Genomic DNA, 20282 nt, shown 5'->3' with positions numbered 1-20282 from the left:
TCCCCTGTTGCCGGCTTCAGTGCGCCCTGTAGGCACTGCATGCTGCTCGCCATTGTAGCCACTGTAGTACCACTTCATGTTGTCCCTTCAAGTCTCGTGTTTTGTTTTTTTTTGTGAACACTTGTCAAAATCATGAAAGCCCTGCCTCTTTCAAAAGTGAAAATGTCTCCAACGTCACAGATTCTAGCGACATAAGAAGCCATTCACATTAATATGAAATATAAAAAGCGTGAAACATTGCAACAACTTTGTTTAATGTGCGGCTATTATAGCTTCGTTAAATGCTTATTAAATAACTACATAAATTTTCATACCTCGTGAGAGCTAAGCAAACGCTGTGGGCAGGAAACAACACAGGGCCAGAAACGACATGGAATATGCGGCCATTCATTCGCCTTCAGGATCACGTGCACATGGCGGCTCATTAGCGTAGTTTACATAATTCGTCATGGGGAAAATCTCTCAATGCGACGGCGCACGTCACGTAATATGAATGATGAAGAAACCGCCGCATACCTAGCGGGTTAGTCATGTGATCTTCCTGCAGCCAATCAACAAACCACTATCTTCATACCAGAACATCACAACGCACTCGTATGAGCGCTATTTATTCATGGCATGCGATCCTACTAGATGCGACCCTTAATCTTTATGAACAAACTTGAGACAGAGACGCAAACTAATAGAAAAAGTTTGCTTCAAAAAAACATACATAACATGCGGAGTGTCACATTTTGTCATGATAAAACGGAGACACACCTTTTGCAATGCTTCTGTTTCCAGACGCTAACTTTAGGCATCGCCTTTCTGCTGCCATTTAAAGCAAAAAGAAAAAAATAAGACGCACGCAGGAAGCACACAAGACAGAAAAGAGGCTGGCCTCTTTCCTTTTCTTGTTTCCTTCCTCTTTCCCGTCTTCTTTTATTTTTCCTGAGTGCGTCTTTCTTGGCTGGTGTTTCCTTAAAGCAATGCACTAAGTAGAGCAAAAACCTGTTTTAAAGAACCGACATAGTGAATAATTTTGGCTGTAGAGACGTCATGAGTGTTCAAACCAGTGCTCATGCACGAATGTGAGGGGATGCTGTCAACACAAAATTGTCAGTTGTCCAACTGTCCAATACAATTTCAGCTGCGTCCCTGGGACGCAACCAATATTTACAGGCTTACCGAACCGGCATTTGCTTCATGCCGATTCGCGATTCAGAACGGCATGGCCGGCATATGTAATGTTTCAGTTCGTCTATATCTTGTTTGCTAGTTATTGCTGCAGTGGCTCCCTGAAGCTGGATTTCTCAGTGAAACAATCGTTTTCTTCGCGGTTCTTTATTAATAGCGCAACAGCACTATATGAATTTATTACAGTCGTTCGCAATATTCATCTCTATAGCGATCTATGAAATGATCTATGAATTTTATTTTCTTTGTATGTCAACGATTTTCCTTGAATTCTCATATCTGCCAAAGCTGTCATGTACGTGGCCGATACTGCACTAGTGTTTACAGGCAAAACACTTCACGAATTAATAAAGATTGCTAACAAAGAACTAATCTGTGTTTCATCATGGTTTGGAGAAAATAAACCTACACTCAACTAAACTAAAACACATGATTTTTCATTCTAGGCATAGTCATGTTAACAGTGCACCTCTGCAAATATGTCTTTAGAATAGCACTCTGGAGCAGGTGAACAAAATTGAATATCTGGGCATGACACGAAACAGTAGTTTAAACTGGAAGCCACACATTGATAATGTATGTTCGAAGCTAGCGTCAGCTTTTTATGGGCTCTTAAAGGCGAGGGCATGCTTCAATATTTCGGTGCTGAAAATAATCTACTTTTCTCTCTTTCATTGTCATATGACATACTGTTGCGAATCATGGTTGTCCACATTTAAAACATATTTAAATCCAATTTTGCGCTTACAGAAGAAATGTGCGGATAATGGTGTTTTCTAGTCCATTCGAATCAAGCAGTCATTTATTTTGCAGGTTGAAAATACTTGCCTTTACCCTATCCTCCGAAATGAGAGTTGCTATTTTAGTGAATTACATAATATGTAGCAATCACTCATTGTCCTTTAGTATATTTGTGATTCCTACACGAAATACTAGGTACGCTAATAACAAATTTCAATTTACCAGTTACCCGAAACACATACGGTCACAGACTAATTCAGTATTATGGTACAAAAATATGGCACGCCTTACCAATAGAAGTGAAGAGTGCCAGTAACTTTGTTTTCCATAAAAAGATTATATCGCAAAAATTAGTTAAGAATGTTGCTGTGTCTTAGGGGTGATATTTTTTCAGTAATACTATTCTATTGTCGCACTGACGTATGTTTTCTTTTTTCCCTCTTTTTTCTCATCCTGTACAATTATGTATAATCAATATGCATTTGTTCATCGCTGTCCTGATCGCCGTAGCACATGCGCATGTATACCACATTGGCCCACACTAGCCTTTGCTATGGGCCCAACAGTTGTTTGCTTATGTTGATGTACAAATTTATGATGAAATAAATAATGTCTAAATCTCTAAAAATGTCTAAATACATTAGGACAAGCAGTTTTAGTCCGCTGCACACAGTAAGTAGCTTACCGTTAGAAACGAATCGTCGCTGTATGGTGGGTTTAGGCGAACTGCAAGCCCAGCGCCCAATGATGATGTTCAATCCCGCTCGCAGAGGCATGTTCGTCTGAAAATAGCGAGCATGCAAGCATAGATGACGTTATGGCAACCTTGCTCTTTCAGGTCGATTTGCATTTAAATATTAACGGTGATGTATTTCCGCGTATGGCCACTTTTTTTTTCAGAAACCCTGTAAATGGCTCCTGCGTGAAGGAAAAGCATGTTATATAACGACGAACTGAACACAGTTGAAGTGTGAAAAAACCCTATTGTCGGGGGTCCGGAACCAATTGGTATGATAAGCTGAAATATTTCACTGGTCCAGATAAACAGGATGAGTCAAATGTACATTATGAGCTATATAACCTTGTAATGGGTATCATCTACCTACGCCAAAATGCACAGAGGAATCTGTCAGTGCTAGTATATGATGTACAGGGCTTTAATGGCGTTTGACATTCTGAGCTAGCATATACAATCTGGAACAAAGAAAGCCAAGGCCATTGCTGATGACTGATCGAATTTGCAAAACTGTTCGTTGTTAGATACAACAGAGATTCGTTGTTTTTTACTTGCAGTCAAAGGGCCCACACATCCATGGCATCGCACAAAAGCATCAAAGTTGTCGCATTTCGCTTTTAAATTATTTACATTTTATTTTCTTATAAATTATATTGTTTGATAAATACTTCTTGGAATAAACCACATCTCCCTTATTCCCGAGAAAGTTTGCTGCAGGTCACAGCTCTTCTTCGCTACTAAAGAAATAAACTTCGCCATCTCTCAAGTCAGCGGGTGTGTGATTTCCCAACGTGGCTGACTACGGGTACAACTTGTAGCTATGCATGATTTAAATAAGCATGGCCGTACTAACAAACAAAATAGGCATTTCAAGAAACAAAATTTTCTTCTTAAACAATTAAACTACTTGAGTAATATTCTTGAGTGGCTGGAGAACGTATACAAGCGTGACTGTTACATTGTCTTATTTCTATGTTGCCACATATTGCGACCTCTTACGTGGCGTACATCTGCTTCCAATATGTTGCTTCTTGCTGTTCATTATACTTCTCTGGGAGTGGCCACAGGTGACTTTTCTGACAGTACTCGACTGTTCTCCCAAACCAAATTTTCCTGAAAAAATGCTGAGACGCCTCTCAATTGTTTACAAATGAATGTGGCGTTCAAATCGGATGTTCCATAACAAGTAGCAGATAAATTGCTAGCCAGTTTACAGTGCCACCACCGCTACAACCTCTAGGCTAGTCTTGTGACAATACATAAGAAAATGTTGCATCTTCAGCTGCAAAATCTGACATCTCGTTCTCAAAGAAAATTTTGAACTGTATAACTTATTTGGGCCTGACGTAGATATTTCGTGTGTAAGGTTGCGTTTTTCTAGATAATACCCAACTGAGAAATCACTCTTGCGGTGACTGTACAGTTTTCTCTTTATTATTTCGCGCGCTGCACTGTCTTACCAAGAAATAAATGGTTAAATAACCGTTACGCTTCGAGACTTCATCGTAGTGTCTACGCGGGTGACAAGGTGACTGTTCCTTAGCCAAGGCATGGCTTCTGACGCAACCACTCATTTTTTTTTGCTCAGCATAAAAGCAAGGAAGATTACTAGGTAAGTTTGCGACATGTCCTGCAGTTCATTTAAACGCACAAAATACGAACTCAGATCGTCAAACATTCCATAAGTACACCTTCGATATTAAGCACAGAAGTTGCGCAATAAGACACAGACACGGCATGTAAATCACGCATTCAGAGCTTCAGCTGATGCTGCTCTAGCTCCAGCTACAGTTCCCGCAAAAACATTTAGAGGCTTCACATGCATAAAAGCTTAGCTCCTAGAGTCAATACGATACCTCAGCAATTTTCGAAATCAAAGGGCAGCATGACCGGTGAACTCATGTAATCACAGAACGTCTTGAAATTCGTGCGCTATATATGCGGTATTAAGTTTGTGGTATGCGACGTCCCTTCACTAATTCGGGAAAATACGCCCATCAGAATTCGGAAGAACTGCTTCATTGCGCCGACTTTTGCTTTGTTACTGCGCTTTTTTTTCTTTTTATACCTTGGAAACGCAACAAATCAATCTTTTAGGCGAAGTGCAATGGCAAAAAAGTTTCCTTCTGTTCGCACGCTGTACTGCTTCTCCGCGCTTGCTAAACCGATTTCGCAGTTGCACTTCGTTTCCTTCTGTAAATGCGCTTAGAAACAGCTTTTTCGTGCGTCAAATATTGAAGGGAACGTTGTACTTACAAATCTTCGTCTCTGGCACACTGTCAACTGCTACGGTGCCTAAGTGGGCGCAGTGCGGGAACAGCGTTGTTCGAGAGAGCTGGCAAGGGCTGCGGGGTGGAAAGCGTGGAGCTCGACAAAGCAGTGAACGCGACCGCGGTCACAAGCGATTGCTCGGCTATCTTCCGTCGCGAGTGCGAAGGAAGGGAAGCACAGATAGGAAGCGCGGGCGGAGAGGGGCTGTGATAGCAGCCTTCAGCAAAAGCGAAACGCTCGAAGCCAGCACCGCGCCACAGCAAAGTTGGCAACGTGTCATGGGGCACGCGTGTGATCCGCAACAAAAACTATTTACGCTCTGAAGCCGCGTCGCCCGCTGTTTACCGTCCTTTCCGACGCTCCTTGTGGTTGTTCGGCTGGCATCGCCGAAGATGCAAAGTCAGACACAAAAGACATGGATACGGTATTCCCATACAAGTGCATTTTCGGCCCCCGACGTTTCCGGCCTTTCTGCGCAAACTTGGAGTGGTCAGTCTTTTGCACCGAAAATGTACGGAAATAGCCTGTTTAACTGGTTTATAGCAAACAGCACTTATGATTTCAAGAATGGGTTGAACGCGTTTATCCGTTCAGAAAATTGTCACCAATTTTGTTAAAAGAAATCATACGGTGGTGTGGCGAATCGAGCCAGCGTTTCGGTGCCCTCAAACTGAGCCCTCCAAACACTGCTCCACGTACACCTTCAATTGCCAGAAACCATTATGCAGTAGGAAATGTGCTTGCCGTGCACTTCTCCGGCTGAGAACATTCCCTGGGCGGCACAGAGCGATGTGCAATGTGCAAGAATGGGCATTGACATGGTAGGTGTGATGCCAGTGATGACTATTTGGCATATACAAAACTTCTAGTGAGGAAATTGAGCCAAATTAATAGTGTCTCAAGCTTGCATTTGTGTATGCTGGTGTGAGGCAAAGTGGAGGTGGGGGGTGCATCGAAGGATCCCTCTTTCCTACAGCGAATAATTGCAACAGTTACGACACAGGTTTCCGTCTTCACTCGGTCAACGAAAAGAAAAACGTGTACAAAGATAGCGTTGGTGTTGGAGGTGGTTGATTGTACTAGTGCTCACCTGAACCCTACGTTAGCCGCAGCGGGCGCGAACATCAAGAGGTGTTTCACCAATAACAAGTACCAGGTCCTATCCGACATTTTCAATCATGAAGAGAGAAAAAATAATTCAGAGCCATTTCACTCTGTAAAAGTGGATGACCAGCGCAGCAGTATATAGGGCGATAAATGTGTTGATAATAAATATTGACACAATGGTATGGGGCTTCCGCACCACGGCATGCCGCACGCAAAGATCGGCGCCATGAAAGACGATGAAGCGCGTAAGCTGCACGTTCTTCTTCTGGCCCTCCATTAAAGAGAAGCGTCTGTTTTGCAAGACTCCGTCTTCAATGTACGTTACATTCTTCTGGTGGAGGTGCGGGGTACGTGCCACCACTCCCAGGTCGAATACCGTCAAAGCCCAGTACGCAGTCCTGTCGAGCTTAGTCCTGTTCACGTAAGGACAAGCCGTCGAGTTTAAGGACTGGCACAAAAGCACGAGGCTCTACCCAATTGGTTCAGAAGGATGAGCAAATCAGTTCCGTCTTGTTCCTCAACAACACCGACCGAGGTCGTCCTGAACCAGCCGCGAATCCCCGCATCCTTCCCTTGGGACACCTTCCAGGATGTTGAGGACTGGCTAGATCACATTGAGCGTGTCGCAGAGTTCAACGGCTGGACTATAGAGCGCAGGCTACGCAACGCCTACTTTGCTTTCGAGGACTATGTGCGTGCATGGTTTGAGAACCGTAAGGCGGCCTTATCGACATGGGACGAATTCCGACGGCAGCTAATCAGCACATATGCCAGCCTCGATCGCAAGGATCGAGCTGAATCTTCAATTCAAGCGAGAGTATAGCGTCCGAATGAAAGCGTCGCAATGTTTGTCGAGAAACTCAGCGAAAGCTCCAGTGCGACTCGAACCTTCGAGACGGACTTCGTAAACCAGCTGAACCTGAGCTCACTCTACGTATATCCTGGCATAGCCGAGCTAAGCCACTGCTAATTTCTTCGAAGCAAGACTGTACGTCGACGTCGAACACAATACCTTGGATGCCTTCCTGCCATGCGTAACCTTCGCTTACAACACGGCGGTACAAGAAACAACACAGATCCCTCCGTTCAAGCTGGTTTACGGCAGGAACGCGATGACGACTCTCGATGCCGTGCTGCCGCACGTCACCGATGAAGAGAATCTTGACGTTGCTACCTATCTCCAGCCCGCCGAAGAAGCTCGGCATCTCGCCTGCCTACGGATCAAGAACCATAGCGTACCGACAGCCGACGCTACAACCTCCGACGACGCTACGTCGAGTACCTGCCCGGCGACCGTGTTTAGGTTTGGACGCCGATACGCCGACCAGGACTCAGTGAGAAATTATTCCGGCGCTATTTCGGACCCTACTAGATTATCCGACGTATTGGCGAATTGCACTATGAGGTCGTGCTAGACGGCATTTCGCAATCACAGCGGCGCCACGCACGATCTGAAGTGGTCCACGTGGTGCGTCTTAAGCCCTTTTACGCACGCTGACGAACTTCCCTATTTTGCTGTTCCTTTGTTACGTGCGTTTTTGTTTATTACTTTCGTTTGTTTGCAGCATTGGGTCGATGTTCTTTAAGAGGGGGTATTGACACGTGTACTTGTTTATCGGGCGACCGCGTTTCACTGCCCAACGAACGTCCTCGCACAGCGCAGGATGCGCCTGCATGTATCGGAAGTTTCTGGAATGCTATTGATGTTTCCTTCCATTGTCTTTCACCGAACCTTGTGTAATCTGATTCCAGGTATGCGCAACGCAAATAGTGTAGAACTTTGTCGAAGACACGCTGGTCCCAGCGATTGCTCTGGAATGTTCGACAACTGATTTATAAAAGCTGATGCGCTTGACCCGCTGATCAGATTTTTGACGATCGCCGAGTGTGTTCGCCGCTATCCTTGTTCTTTGAGTGTTGCCTGCTTTTGAGGGCACATGTTCACCCAATAATAAGCTGGTTTCGTCAATAACACTTTTGCTGCCTTCTTCACCATCAGCACTACATGGACAATAAATATATAAACGAGAAGAACGGGACTTAACTGAAAGGCCCGGTTTGTATTAATATCGTAAGAATCCAACAAACAATGACACGAAGGAAAGCATAGGCGAAATTACTTGTACTTGCTAACTGAACGCATATTTAGCGCCAGCAAACAAGGACGGGAGGGAGACGACACCAGGGTGCGCTAATCTCTTAAGAAAATGGCTAGCCGGGTGGACACAAAAGTGATCTTTTCAGCACCAGAAAGGCTGGCAAAAATATGTCGATTAATGGACCCGTACCGTAAGCCAGCGGCCGGATGTTCTACGAATCATCGAAAAGCACACCAGTGCATTGCATAGAAGCTCTTGTATATGAGCTTCCGCTGTATTGTGGAAAAATATATCGGACAGACAGGGAGATGTCTTGACCGATTACGGGAACATAGTCTAAACATGAAAAATAAGCAATATGGCCATCTGTCAACTCACTGTCAGGACTGCGGCTGTGCGCCGGTGTATGGATCCTTCCGGGTTCTTGCGAAGTACAAAGATAGAGACGTGCGAGAGATTGCTGAGGCTCAGGCTATCTGGCGGAATAGTGATACGTGTGTTAGTGCCCCTTCGGTCGACTTGCTAGATAAGGAGACGGCTTTTTTGGAAGGTTAAGATTTGGATGGAAGCGGCACCACTGTGCATGGGCTATATATGAGTGTATTTCCTGAAAATCAAGTTGTTGAAGTTAGCGCATTGGTGGTGTCGTCTCCCTCCCGTGCTTGTTTGCTGGCGGCTGGCGCTGTCAGTTTACCAACACGCCCAACAAATGGCAATACTTGCTAACTGATAGAAATAAATGTTAAATTAATGGAAATGAAAGTGGATGCGAAAACAACTTGCCGCAGATGTGGAACGATCCAACGTCTTCGCATTACGCGTGTGATGCTCTAGCAATTGAGCTAGGGAATTGGTTTCATTCTTGGTTGGCTTCATATATATATATATATATATGTATATATATATATATATATATATATATATATATATATATATATATATATATATGATTAGCGCTGCACAGACTGACAGAGGAACAAATTCCAATGTATTTACGAGAGTGGCGCAGCCACGGACCAAGATGGCAGCCAGTTCGTGCTAAACAAAGATCCCCGTCTTTATTTGCGCTACGTCTCTAGCTTAAGTTCGGGCCCAGCTCCTACGCCGCCTATTCAAATGCATGCAGAATGCACAAACTCTTTCCTGAGATAACCCTTGGGCCAATCATATTGAAATTTGTTGCATTCTGAGATAAAGGTAAACTTTAATGAGTGTTGAAAGTGGAACTTCTATTTAGGGCCTGAATATTGTAGAAAGAATTTTCAGAAATGCTAAAGAATGAGAAAATGAAAGACAAAGTTCACAAATTAATGCCTCTGCTTCAACAACAGATACCGTGGTTCTGTAATCGGCATCCCTTAGATCCGTCAAAGCAGATAAATTATATATGTCAATTTATATCGTACGTGAACACGTTACGTTGTGTGAAGGGTTATGCAAGAGCTGTATTTTCATATTTGTAAAATTAATTTTCGGTATGAATATAACTACTTTTGTTTTGTTTGAATTTATCTTCATTAAATTCACTCTCGACCATTCATCTAAGGATTTCATTGCATTGTCGCATTTCTCTACAAGAACATGAACATGATTACCAGTGAAAAAAATACTCGTGTTGTCCGCATAGATAGCAAGCATTGCCTGAAAGTTAATATTGACTATATCATTCAGATAGATGTTAAAATGCAAAGGCCCTAAAATACTTCCCTGTGACAATCCGCAATGAACAGCTCTAGCCTTAGAAGTAAAGGTATCAATTTTCCCAATATGTGTTCTGTTAGATGAGTAGAAGTTGACAAGAGATAATGGCTGTCCTCGTATTCTATAATAGCTTAATTTCTGGCATAAAATGTTAGTATCAACTAAATCAAAGGCCTTAGAAAAGTCTACGAAAATACGAGCAACTATAGCAGTGTTTTCAAGCTCTGTAAATATATATTGCTTCTGCTCTACTAATGCTAATTCGACTGATTTTTTCTTACGAAAACCAAATTGGTGTGCCGTTAACACGTTGTGTTTTGAATAAAGGTTGCCATCCTCGAATGCAAAAGTTTTTCAAACACGTTTGAAAACATTGGTAAAATAGATACCGGCCTGTAATTTCCCAAGTCGTTACGATCTCCTTTCTATATCGAACGGGTAGTTTCGCAGACTGCAACTTCACTGAAAAAATTGCAGATCCCAAACACATCTTAAAAATATCGGTGAGTACTGGGGCTATAATTTCAACTACATGTTTAATTGGGCACACTTGAAAACCGTCAATGTCGCAACTACTGCTATTGCTTAAGGTTTTTATAAATGACATAACTTCATCCGGTGAGATGGGCTGAAGGTATATTGTGTTCTCATTGTTAGTGCAAATATATTTATTACTATGACAGGTCGTAGCGTGAGTACTAGCCATATCTGTGAAAAAAATTAATAAATGCATCAGCTAGTTTAATACCTGATAATTCTTTGCCATTAATTTGTAACTGCGATAAAAGCTTGTGGCAATCCCTACGATTCAAAACTCGGTTCAGCCACGACCATAGTAGACTGTGTTTACGGCTTTCGATGTCCAGAAAAGATTAGTATGCTGTGCGTGCATGCCGTAATTTCTTACTTAACTTGTTCCGATACTTTTTTAAATATGGCAAGGTCATCTGTTGATCGCGTGTGGAGGAAATGTTGGTATAGCTTGTCCCTCACTTTCATTTCGTCGCGGGAATCAGGTGTAATCCATAGTTTGCGGGTTTTTATACTTTTCCTACATGTCCTGGAAGGAAGGCTGTGGTGGTATAGACGGGAGATTATATCACTAAACATATTGTAAGCCTCATTGGCATCTGGTAGGTTAGTTATCACATCCCACTCTACTGTCAAAACCATATCACAAAAAGATTTCAGAGTTGTGTCTTCAATTAACTGGTATGAAAATGGCGGGAACTTTTTTTCCTCTTAATCTGCTTATTTCAGCACACAAAAACACTGGTAAGGGGTCACTGATAGAACAAGATAAGACTTCGGATTTAATGTTTGATTCTAAGGAATTAGTTATAAATAAATCAAGAGTTCACTGGCCTTGAGGCGTCACCCTAGTTGGCGTGGTGATTATGTTGGCAAAACTGTTCGATAATATAACCATATTGAAAGAATTCGATGACTGACTATTCGAACACATGTCAATGTTGAAATCTCCACCAGTTATTAAAGTTTTGGAATTATGATTTTGAACCACATATGCAATAAATTCTTCGTAGAACATTACAAATGCCTTATATTACCAGTCGGTGGTCACCCAGAAAATACATGCTTACCAGTGCATAGTGAGAATATTTCATACTGAGGTGAAAGCACACTATAAGAATCAAGGATTTGGCATTCAACGTCATCTTCAATCAGCAACGCTACTCCACCACCCCGAGAGTGCGACCTGTTTAAAGAGAAAGTATTATAAGTAGACAACATAAATATATCACTTTCAGAAGTGCTCCATGTTTCTGTTAGCATATAATCGAAAATTGAAAGGAAAATGCGGTAAGCATTTCCTCCAAGCACGAGATTTGTTTCTCACAAATCGCCTGTTTAGGTGAATACATTTTATGGAGGTTGTAGTAAATGCTGCTACAATTTCATTTACATCATTTGGTAAGTAAAACTGCACTTCATCATTCATCCTTCAGGCATTGCAACCAACTGCACTGTTTAGAGCTCCTCAAGTTCATTCATCCTTATCCTTTATGTGAACTGCGTCAGCTCCTTCGGGCTTCCGAACAAGGACCTTGCCGTTGATGTGCCAAACAAACTTATTACCCTTCGGCCTTGCCGCTTCTTTCGTAGCCCGTAGAAGCTCCTTGCTGTGCCGAGTCAGATTGTCTTGAAAGAAAATTCGAGTGTTGTCGCCAGTAAGGCTGTACTTTTCTTGAGCCACGCGTCTCTGGTCTCTTGCTTTGTGAAGCGGATAATAATTCCTGGTATTTTGCCTTGCTTAGCGAGCAGCCTATGCATGGATGCGATATCAACCTTTGTAAGCTAAGGTACTCTTAGCTTATCAGCCACTTCATTTAGAGAGGTCATCAAGTTTTCACCCTCCACAACAGGGATTCCGTAAACTTTCAAGTTCAGTCACCTACATCGGAACTCACGATCATTCACCTGCCGCACAAGGTCGCATTCTGCAGATGCATGTACCTTTTCTCTTTCATCCAGTTCTGTCACCCTTTTTCTGAGCCCCTTGATTTCAGTGTCTTGCTTAGTTATCTTTTCTTGAAGTTCATTGAATTTCTGGGACCGAAACTGAACCGTCTGCTCCATGCTATTTACTTTTCCGATTTACTATGCTATTTACTTTTCCTAAGCCCACAAGTTTCTCGTTGATCGATGCAAGAACGAAATGTACGTCAACCACATCGTCACTGCGACTACCCCGAGGGCCCATTCTCTTACATGTCAGGCACTTCCAGGCCTTTATTGCCGTTTCCGATTTGTATGTGTATGATTTTTCTACCAAGACAGCACACTTCCCGAAGTGTTACATGTGAAAACACTCATTACATTTCACAGACCCTTCATCCTGTACAGGTAACTGGCACGATAAGCAGGTGCTGGGCATAGTGTAATAAAAGCACACGCAGACAAAAAAATAAAGAACCAGGAGCTAGAAAGTTCTGCAAAGAAACTACTGGTTATGCCTGTTGTATCATTCTATAGCAGCAGTGGCAGCAGCGACAGCATAAATAAGAGAAAACTACAGCAGTACAAGAAAATTCCAAGAATCACTAACCTGCTACAGCAGTGTACACAGAATCAGATGCGTTTCCAGATGATGTCGCCACTGCCAAAAGACCACCGACTGGGAGACGCCCCACTATATCAGGCTTCGATGCATCGAACTGTGCTTGCGCAAATAGTGTCAGTCAGAGTCGCGAAGCTAGAAGCGGAGCACGGTCGAGCAGATTTCGTCGCCGAGTAACTCTGACAATAAGAGTGCCCGCAGGAAGGCAGTAGGTCCGAAGATGTTCAGGTACGTTGAAGTCAGCACGGCTCCGATGTGGCTCCAATGTGGCAACTCCAACAGCATCCAACAGCAGTGTACACAGAATCTGACGTGTTTCCATATGCTGCCACCCCTGCAAAAAATAATCTCGGATTCTGCCACATCTACCCCGATGAGCATAGTCCCAGAACCAGACTTCGACGTAAATCCGAGTGTCAGGAGTGACAAGCGCCAACAAAGAAGGAAGACGAGGAAGAAAGAGTGGAGCGCGAGCACGTGGAGCCGCCATCTTGGAGAAAGGGCGCGCGCAGGGAAGGACGTGGTGGCCAGGGCGCAGCGTTCCAGGAGAAGACGGCCGGAGATCGCCTCTCTGGGTCCTGCCCCAGGTCCTAGGCGACACATCGACGTCCCGCCCGAGTACCAGGCTCGGCGAGCAGATGTCCGACGTCCCCGGAACTACCGCTGGCCAGGACCTACCTGCCAGGACACGTCAGCGTTGGTGCCGCTGAACGTAGACGCGCGGAGGCTGGCTACAGCCAGTCACCGTCCCGTCCGGAGAACTACGCTGGGCCGGCGCGCACCGGGAGCGCCAGCCGGCACGAGCCGCGCTCTGCCGGAGCGCGACAGCCCCTCAGCGACCGTGCCTTCGTCACGTCGGCCGGGGCATCGGTGACGCCGGACACTAGCAACGACTGACGACGACCAGTTCGCATCGACGGACCACAGACCGGGGGACGCCGATACCCGCGTCGAACAGAACCGGTACTATAAGCGCCCCTACTATAGCGTATAGACGATCGCCGCACGGACGTTAGTAAACGCGGTAGTGCGTGCGTAAAGCTTAGGAAGGGAGGACGCATTCTGTGTGCAATAAGTGTCGAAAGTTACCGTGTGTTCCTGTAGTTAAAAGTCCAAATGAATGAATGTTGTGTGTGCTGCACCTCGTGTTCATGTGTTCCTTCCGCCCGCTCAAGCAAGCGTACCAGGCGTTAACTTATGCGTGACAACATTGGCGAGCCTGCCAGGATCCCCTTAACTTCGGCACGTGCCTCGGGGTGTCTTGAGCAGCGGAATGGACCTTGAACGTTTGATGACGGCAGCGAGTGCCGCGGGCATGTCGGCTGAGGCCATAATAGCACTGTATCACGAGGAACAGAAGCGATTAAGAGAAGAACGCGCAGAGGCGCGAGAGGCTGCGAAGGAAGATGAGGAGAGAGCGAAGGCAGCTGAGGAGAGAGCCAAGGCCGCTGAGGAGAGAGCGAATGATGCGGACGAGCGTGCGTATAGGAATTTGATTTTGGAAAAAGAGGTTACAGAAAAGAAATTGCAGCTGCGCATGAGTAACAGTGGAGAAGAGGCAGGAAATAGCTCAGACGCGCTACCTCAGAGAATAGCGACAGTGTGTCCCCAAAAGCTTATCGCCCCTTTTGACGAAAGGCGAGATGACCTAGATGCCTACATGCAGCGTTTCGAGCGAATAGCAACTGGGCAAGGCTGGCCGAAGAGTGACTGGGCGACGGGATTGAGTAAGTGTCTCGTGGGGGAAGCATTGGCCGTGTACAGCCGGATGTCAGCGACTGATGCACTAGATTACGACAAGGTAAAGAAGGCTCTCCTACAACGCTTCAGACTAACGGCCGAAGGTTTCAGGGATAAATTCCGAAGCTCCAAGCCACACGATAACGAGACAGGCCAGCAATTCGCCGCTCGCATCTCCAACTACTTTGATCGTTGGTTGGAGATGGCTAACATAGAGAAGACATTTGAAGACTTGAGGGACAATATGATTGCAGAACAGTTCCTAGCATCATGTCATCAGGGCGTGGCAATATTCCTGAAAGAACGCAACTTGAGGACGTTGGCTGAAATATCTGAACACGCCGACTGGTATTTAGAAGCCCAAGGCCAAAGGAATTTGGGAAAGGGGAAAGAAGATAAAAAGACACCAGATGAGAGAGACCAGACTCGAAGCACAATCAAATGTTTTATGTGTGACAGGATAGGGCATCGGGCTGTGAATTGCCCCTTGGGTCGTACTCGCAGTTCGACGTTGAAGTGCGAGGGGTGCGGACGGCATGGACATACAATACGAACCTGCCGAGCTAAGTCAGAAAATAAGACTGCCTGCATTGTTGCGAGCGAAAATCCCATTGCTGTTGACAGTACGCGAATAGAACAGAAGGAGGCCAGCGACAAGGCAAGTGCTGTCACGACGGCTCCGAGGTGAGAAGACCCGGAAACCTCGATGCCAGTAGTAGTGGGAATGCTGCAGGGACGAAAAGTGTCGGTACTAAGAGATACTGGGTCCAACATTGTTCTGGTAAGGCAATCCATGGTGTCCGACAGAGATATCACTGGTACAGAAACACCAGTTCGATTGGCGGATGGTACAGTACGGCGAATGCCTATGGCTCGTGTGTTGCTTTTGACGCCTTATTATTGCGGTTGGATTGAAGCCCGGTGCGTCAAAGAACCGCTTTACGACGTCATTCTTGGGAATGTGCCAGGAGTCAGAAGAGTGGATGATCCAGAACCCCTCTGGAGTTTTCCCGGTATCCAAATTACAAGTAGGACGGAGCATGAATCCACCGAAGCCGGTGGCAGAGACAACGAAAGAAGTTCGGATCCGTATACCAGAGAAGCTAGGATATTGTCAGTAGAGAAAAGCACAAGGAACCAGGATAGGAAAGATGTCCGTATAAAGAACACTTCAGGCACCGCCATGAATATAACCGCGACGGAAATGAAGAAAAAGCAAGAAGCGGACAGTACTCTGCGACGGTATTTTGAAATTTTAGGGAAATGTGTTCCGAATAAGAAAAGCCAGGTCATACATAAGTTTGAGAAGGTTGGAGAATTACTTTACCGAATAGCCAGAACTCACGATGGAAGAGAAACACGACAGCTAGTAGTGCCAGTGAGTTTACGAAGAGCAGTGCTCGAGCTGGCGCACGACACTATTACGGCTGGCCATCAAGGAGTAAGGAAGACGACCAGCCTAGTATCAGAACAATTCTTTTGGCCGTGCATGCAAAGTGACACGAAACGGTTTGTGAGATCTTGCGAGATATGTCAGAGAAACACACCAAAAAGGTTGATATCAAAGGTACCTCTAGGGACTACGCCTATTATTGAGCAACCATTTCAAAAGGACGCCGGAATGGTCATGACAGAGTTGGTTGCTGAAAGCCCCTACCAAGCAGACATCCCAGCAACAGAAATTACGCCTCAGAAGGCGAAGATAACAAGCATGATGTCTAAACCGAGTGTATGTGAGAAAAGACGGACTCAAGAATTGAAGAGCAATGGACGCATCATCGCTGTGCCCGACCACTTTGACAAGCCCAGGGCATGCAGGGCTGGGTCCCGCCCCAACTCCTGGTTTCATCTAAATCATCCTACTCGAGGCAATGTCGCGATGAGGCGCCAGCGTCGAGAGTCAGGACTAGTGCACAGCTTCCTGGCGGGCTGTATCGATGTCAGACAACAACCGGTAGGCAGGAGTACGCGGATTAAGTGAGTGAACGTGCCGCGAAGGACATCACTGACTTTGCAGAATATGTTCGTTTACGTGTTTACTTCGTGAACATGTTCGTATACTGGGGAACAGCTTCCTGCGCATGCATATAGTGTTTAGAGCTTCTGAGGAGTCTTCCTCAAACACTCGCGGAATACAATGCCGTGTGAATGGTGCTGTCGTTGGCATTGACGTACTTTTAAGACTCGGCCGAAACTTGCGTGCTTACGTGATATGCGCATGGGTGCAGTGAAGTGCGGTGAAGTGTAGTGATGGTGTGAATTAAGAAACGACGAAGTGAAGTTATATGTGGTGGGTGCAGTGAAGTGCGGCGAAGTGCAGTGATGGGGGTGAACGAAGCGGCGAAGTTATATGTGGTGTAGGGAAGTGAAGTGCAGTGTCCGTGTAAACCCAAGGAGTCACGAGTAGTGAGGGAAGTTTTCGCGGAGCGAAAACTCAGAAAACAAGGGGGCCATTGTCAGGAGTGACAAGCGCCAACAAAGAAGGAAGACGAGGAAGAAAGAGTGGAGCGCGAGCGCGTGGAGCCGCCATCTTGGAGAAGGGGCGCGCGCAGGGAAGGACGTGGTGGCCAGGGCGCAGCGTTCCAGGAGAAGACGGCCGGAGATCGCCTCTCTGGGCCCTGCCCCAGGTCCTAGGCGACACATCGACGTCCCGCCCGAGTACCAGGCTCGGCGAGCAGATGTCCGACGTCCCCGGAACTACCGCTGGCCCGGACCTACCTGCCAGGACACGTCAGCGCTTGTGCCGCTGAACGTAGACGCGCGGAGGCTGGCTACAGCCAGTCACCGTCCCGTCCGGAGAACTACGCTGGGCCGGCGCGCACCGGGAGCGCCAGCCGGCACGAGCCGCGCTCTGCCGGAGCGCGACAGCCCCTCAGCGACCGTGCCTTCGTCACGTCGGCCGGGGCATCGGTGACGCCGGACACTAGCAACGACTGACGACGACCAGTTCGCATCGACGGACCACAGACCGGGGGACGCCGATACCCGCGTCGAACAGAACCGGTACTATAAGCGCCCCTACTATAGCGTATAGACGATCGCCGCACGGACGTTAGTAAACGCGGTAGTGCGTGCGTAAAGCTTAGGAAGGGAGGACGCATTCTGTGTGCAATAAGTGTCGAAAGTTACCGTGTGTTCCTGTAGTTAAAAGTCCAAATGAATGAATGTTGTGTGTGCTGCACCTCGTGTTCATGTGTTCCTTCCGCCCGCTCAAGCAAGCGTACCAGGCGTTAACTTATGCGTGACAACACCAAGTCTTCCTATCAGTAAACAGCAACAGATCAGAAGTTTTCTCCGACGACACAAAGACTGCTTTTGGACGTCATCGAGGATTCGAGAAACACCAGTTGCAAAGCGTCGCATATTAACCGAAGAGTGTGCTCGACCACTCCGCCAGAGCCCTTACCGAGACCCGACGCGAGAACGTCAAGCTATTAGGAAACAGGTCGACGAAATGCTGCCCGACGACATCATCCAGCCGTCGAAGAGCCCGTAGGCATCTCCTGTGGTCCTGATGAAGAAAAAGGACGGAACCCTACGCTGCTGCGTCGATTATCGTCGACTGAACAAGATCACACAGAACAGGTATACCTCCTTCCACGGATAGACGACGCATTGCATCGGCTCTGCAACGCTAAATACTTCTCGCCGATAGACACCAAGTCTGGCTACTAGCAAATAGAAGTCGACGAGAGAGATCGCGAAAAGACTGCCTTCATCGCGCCAGACGGCCTCTGCGAGTTCAAGGTCATGCCATTGGGACTGTGCTCGGCGCCTGCAACGTTTCAGCGCGTCATGGACACGGTGTTAGCAGGATTGAAGTGGCAGACGTGTCTTGTTTACTTGGATGACGTCGTTCTCTTCGCCGGAAATTTCGACGATCACCTTAGGCGGCTTACGACAGTATTAGAGGCCATCAAGTCGTCAGGGCTCACACTGAAGTCGGAACAGGGCCGCTACGCTTACGATGAGCTTCTGTTCTTAGGCCACGTCATAAGCAAATCTGCAGTACGTCCCTACCCGCAGAAGACAGCTACCATCGCAAAGTTCCCGAAGCCAATCGACAAGAAGGCAGTGCGCAGATTCCTTGGCATGTGTGACTACTATAGGCGCTTTGTCAAGGACTTTTCACATATCGCGGAGCCGCTAACACATCTAACCAAATGTGGTCTCGAGTTCAAATGGGAAACGCCGCAGGCCGACGCAGTTCAAGAACTCAAGCGACACATGCAGTCGCCGCCGGTACTTGCACATTTCGACGAGGACGCCGATACCGAATTCCGCACTGACTCCAGTAGCCTAGGCCTTGGGGCCGTCCTAGTCAAGAGGAAAGACGGACTTGAAGGGGCGATGTCTTATGCTTGCCGGTCGCTGTCAAAAGCGGAAGGCAATTATTCTACGACTGAAAAGCAATGGCTCGCCATCATTTGGGCCGCCGCAAACTTCCACCCTTATCTCTATGGCAGGCCAATCAAAGTCGTCAGCGACCATCGCGCGTTGTGTTCGCTAGCCAACTTGAAGGACGTTTCAGGACGACTGGCGTGGTGGAGCCTCAGACTGCAAGAATATGATGTCATGTTAATATACAAGTCCGGAAGAAAACATTCTGACGCCGACTGCGTATCACGCGCCCCAATCGATCCCCCGCCGCAAGACGACGCGGGCGACAACGCCGTCCTGGAAATAATGTGCCTGGAAGACTCCACTAAGCAGCAACGAGCAGACCAGGAGCTAACAGGCCGCCTTGTCGAGTATTTGGGAGGGAACACCGACGTTGTCCCTAGGGCATTTAGGCGCAGGTTGTCTTCGTCCACGCTACAAAACAAAGTGCTCGTGAAGAACTTCTCACCAGTCCGCGCCAGCTACCTTCTTGGTGTACCGTCAGGGCTGCGCCCAGAAGTACTGTATGCCCTAAACGACGGTCCCACCGCTGGGCACCTCGGATTCTCCTGGACGCTGTCGAGGATACAGGAAAGGCATTACTGGGCGCGTCTTACCACCGACGTCACCCGTTATGTAAGAACATGCCGAGACTGTCAGCGACGCAAGAAAACACCGACAAGGCCAGCGGGATTACTACAGTTAATCGAGTCTCCTTGCTAAACATTTCAGCAGATTGATATTGACTTGTTGGGACCCTTTCCGACGTCAACAACCGGAAATAAGTGGATCCTCGTGGCGACGCACTACTTCATCCGCTTCACTGAAACGAAAACACTGCCGAAAGATAGCACAGCCGAAGTGGCGAAATTTTTTGTAGAGAACACCCTGCTGTGACATGGCGCCCCGTAAGTCCTTATCACCGACAGAGGAACGGCCTTTACAGCGGAGCTCGCCCAAGCCATTCTGCAGTACAGTCAGACAAGGCACAGGAGGACACCTAGCTACCACTCACAGACTACTGGACTTATAGAGCCACTCATAGTCCTACTGTGGCTCAATTTTGTAAAGCTTGGCTGTCTTGAAAACCAACAAATTTTCTTAAATTTCTTTCAGCTAGTTTGCTAAGCTACTATTTGGTTTTGCTTCTTTTTGTGGCGCTATGTGACGTACCAGGCTTGCGCGAACGTTCCTCGCAACTTGTTTGCAAACACAATGTAGGTTCATTGCAGGAACCTGCAATATGTTTTAG

General features: G+C 46.6%; 1 protein-coding gene across 1 annotated transcript in view; it reads right to left on the bottom strand.

Annotated features, from left to right (window-relative positions):
• LOC142580104 (pseudouridine-5'-phosphate glycosidase-like) overlaps positions 1-5063 on the bottom strand; it is a 345078-nt gene extending 340015 nt beyond the window's left edge. Inside the window, exons 1-2 of the mRNA XM_075690900.1 lie at positions 4910-5063; positions 2603-2699 (exon numbers count right to left, since the gene is read on the bottom strand). Coding sequence (XP_075547015.1) covers positions 2603-2693 — 91 coding nt within the window. The 5' untranslated portion in view covers positions 2694-2699; positions 4910-5063. The remainder of the gene's footprint in view (positions 1-2602; positions 2700-4909) is intronic.
• Between the last annotated feature and the right edge of the window lie 15219 nt (positions 5064-20282).

The sequence above is a fragment of the Dermacentor variabilis genome, chromosome 4 (genome assembly GCF_050947875.1).
Source record: "Dermacentor variabilis isolate Ectoservices chromosome 4, ASM5094787v1, whole genome shotgun sequence".
NCBI classification, from domain to species: domain Eukaryota; kingdom Metazoa; phylum Arthropoda; class Arachnida; order Ixodida; family Ixodidae; genus Dermacentor; species Dermacentor variabilis.
Note: the sequence above shows the minus strand (reverse complement) of the source record. Positions and strands in the feature narration are given on the sequence as shown.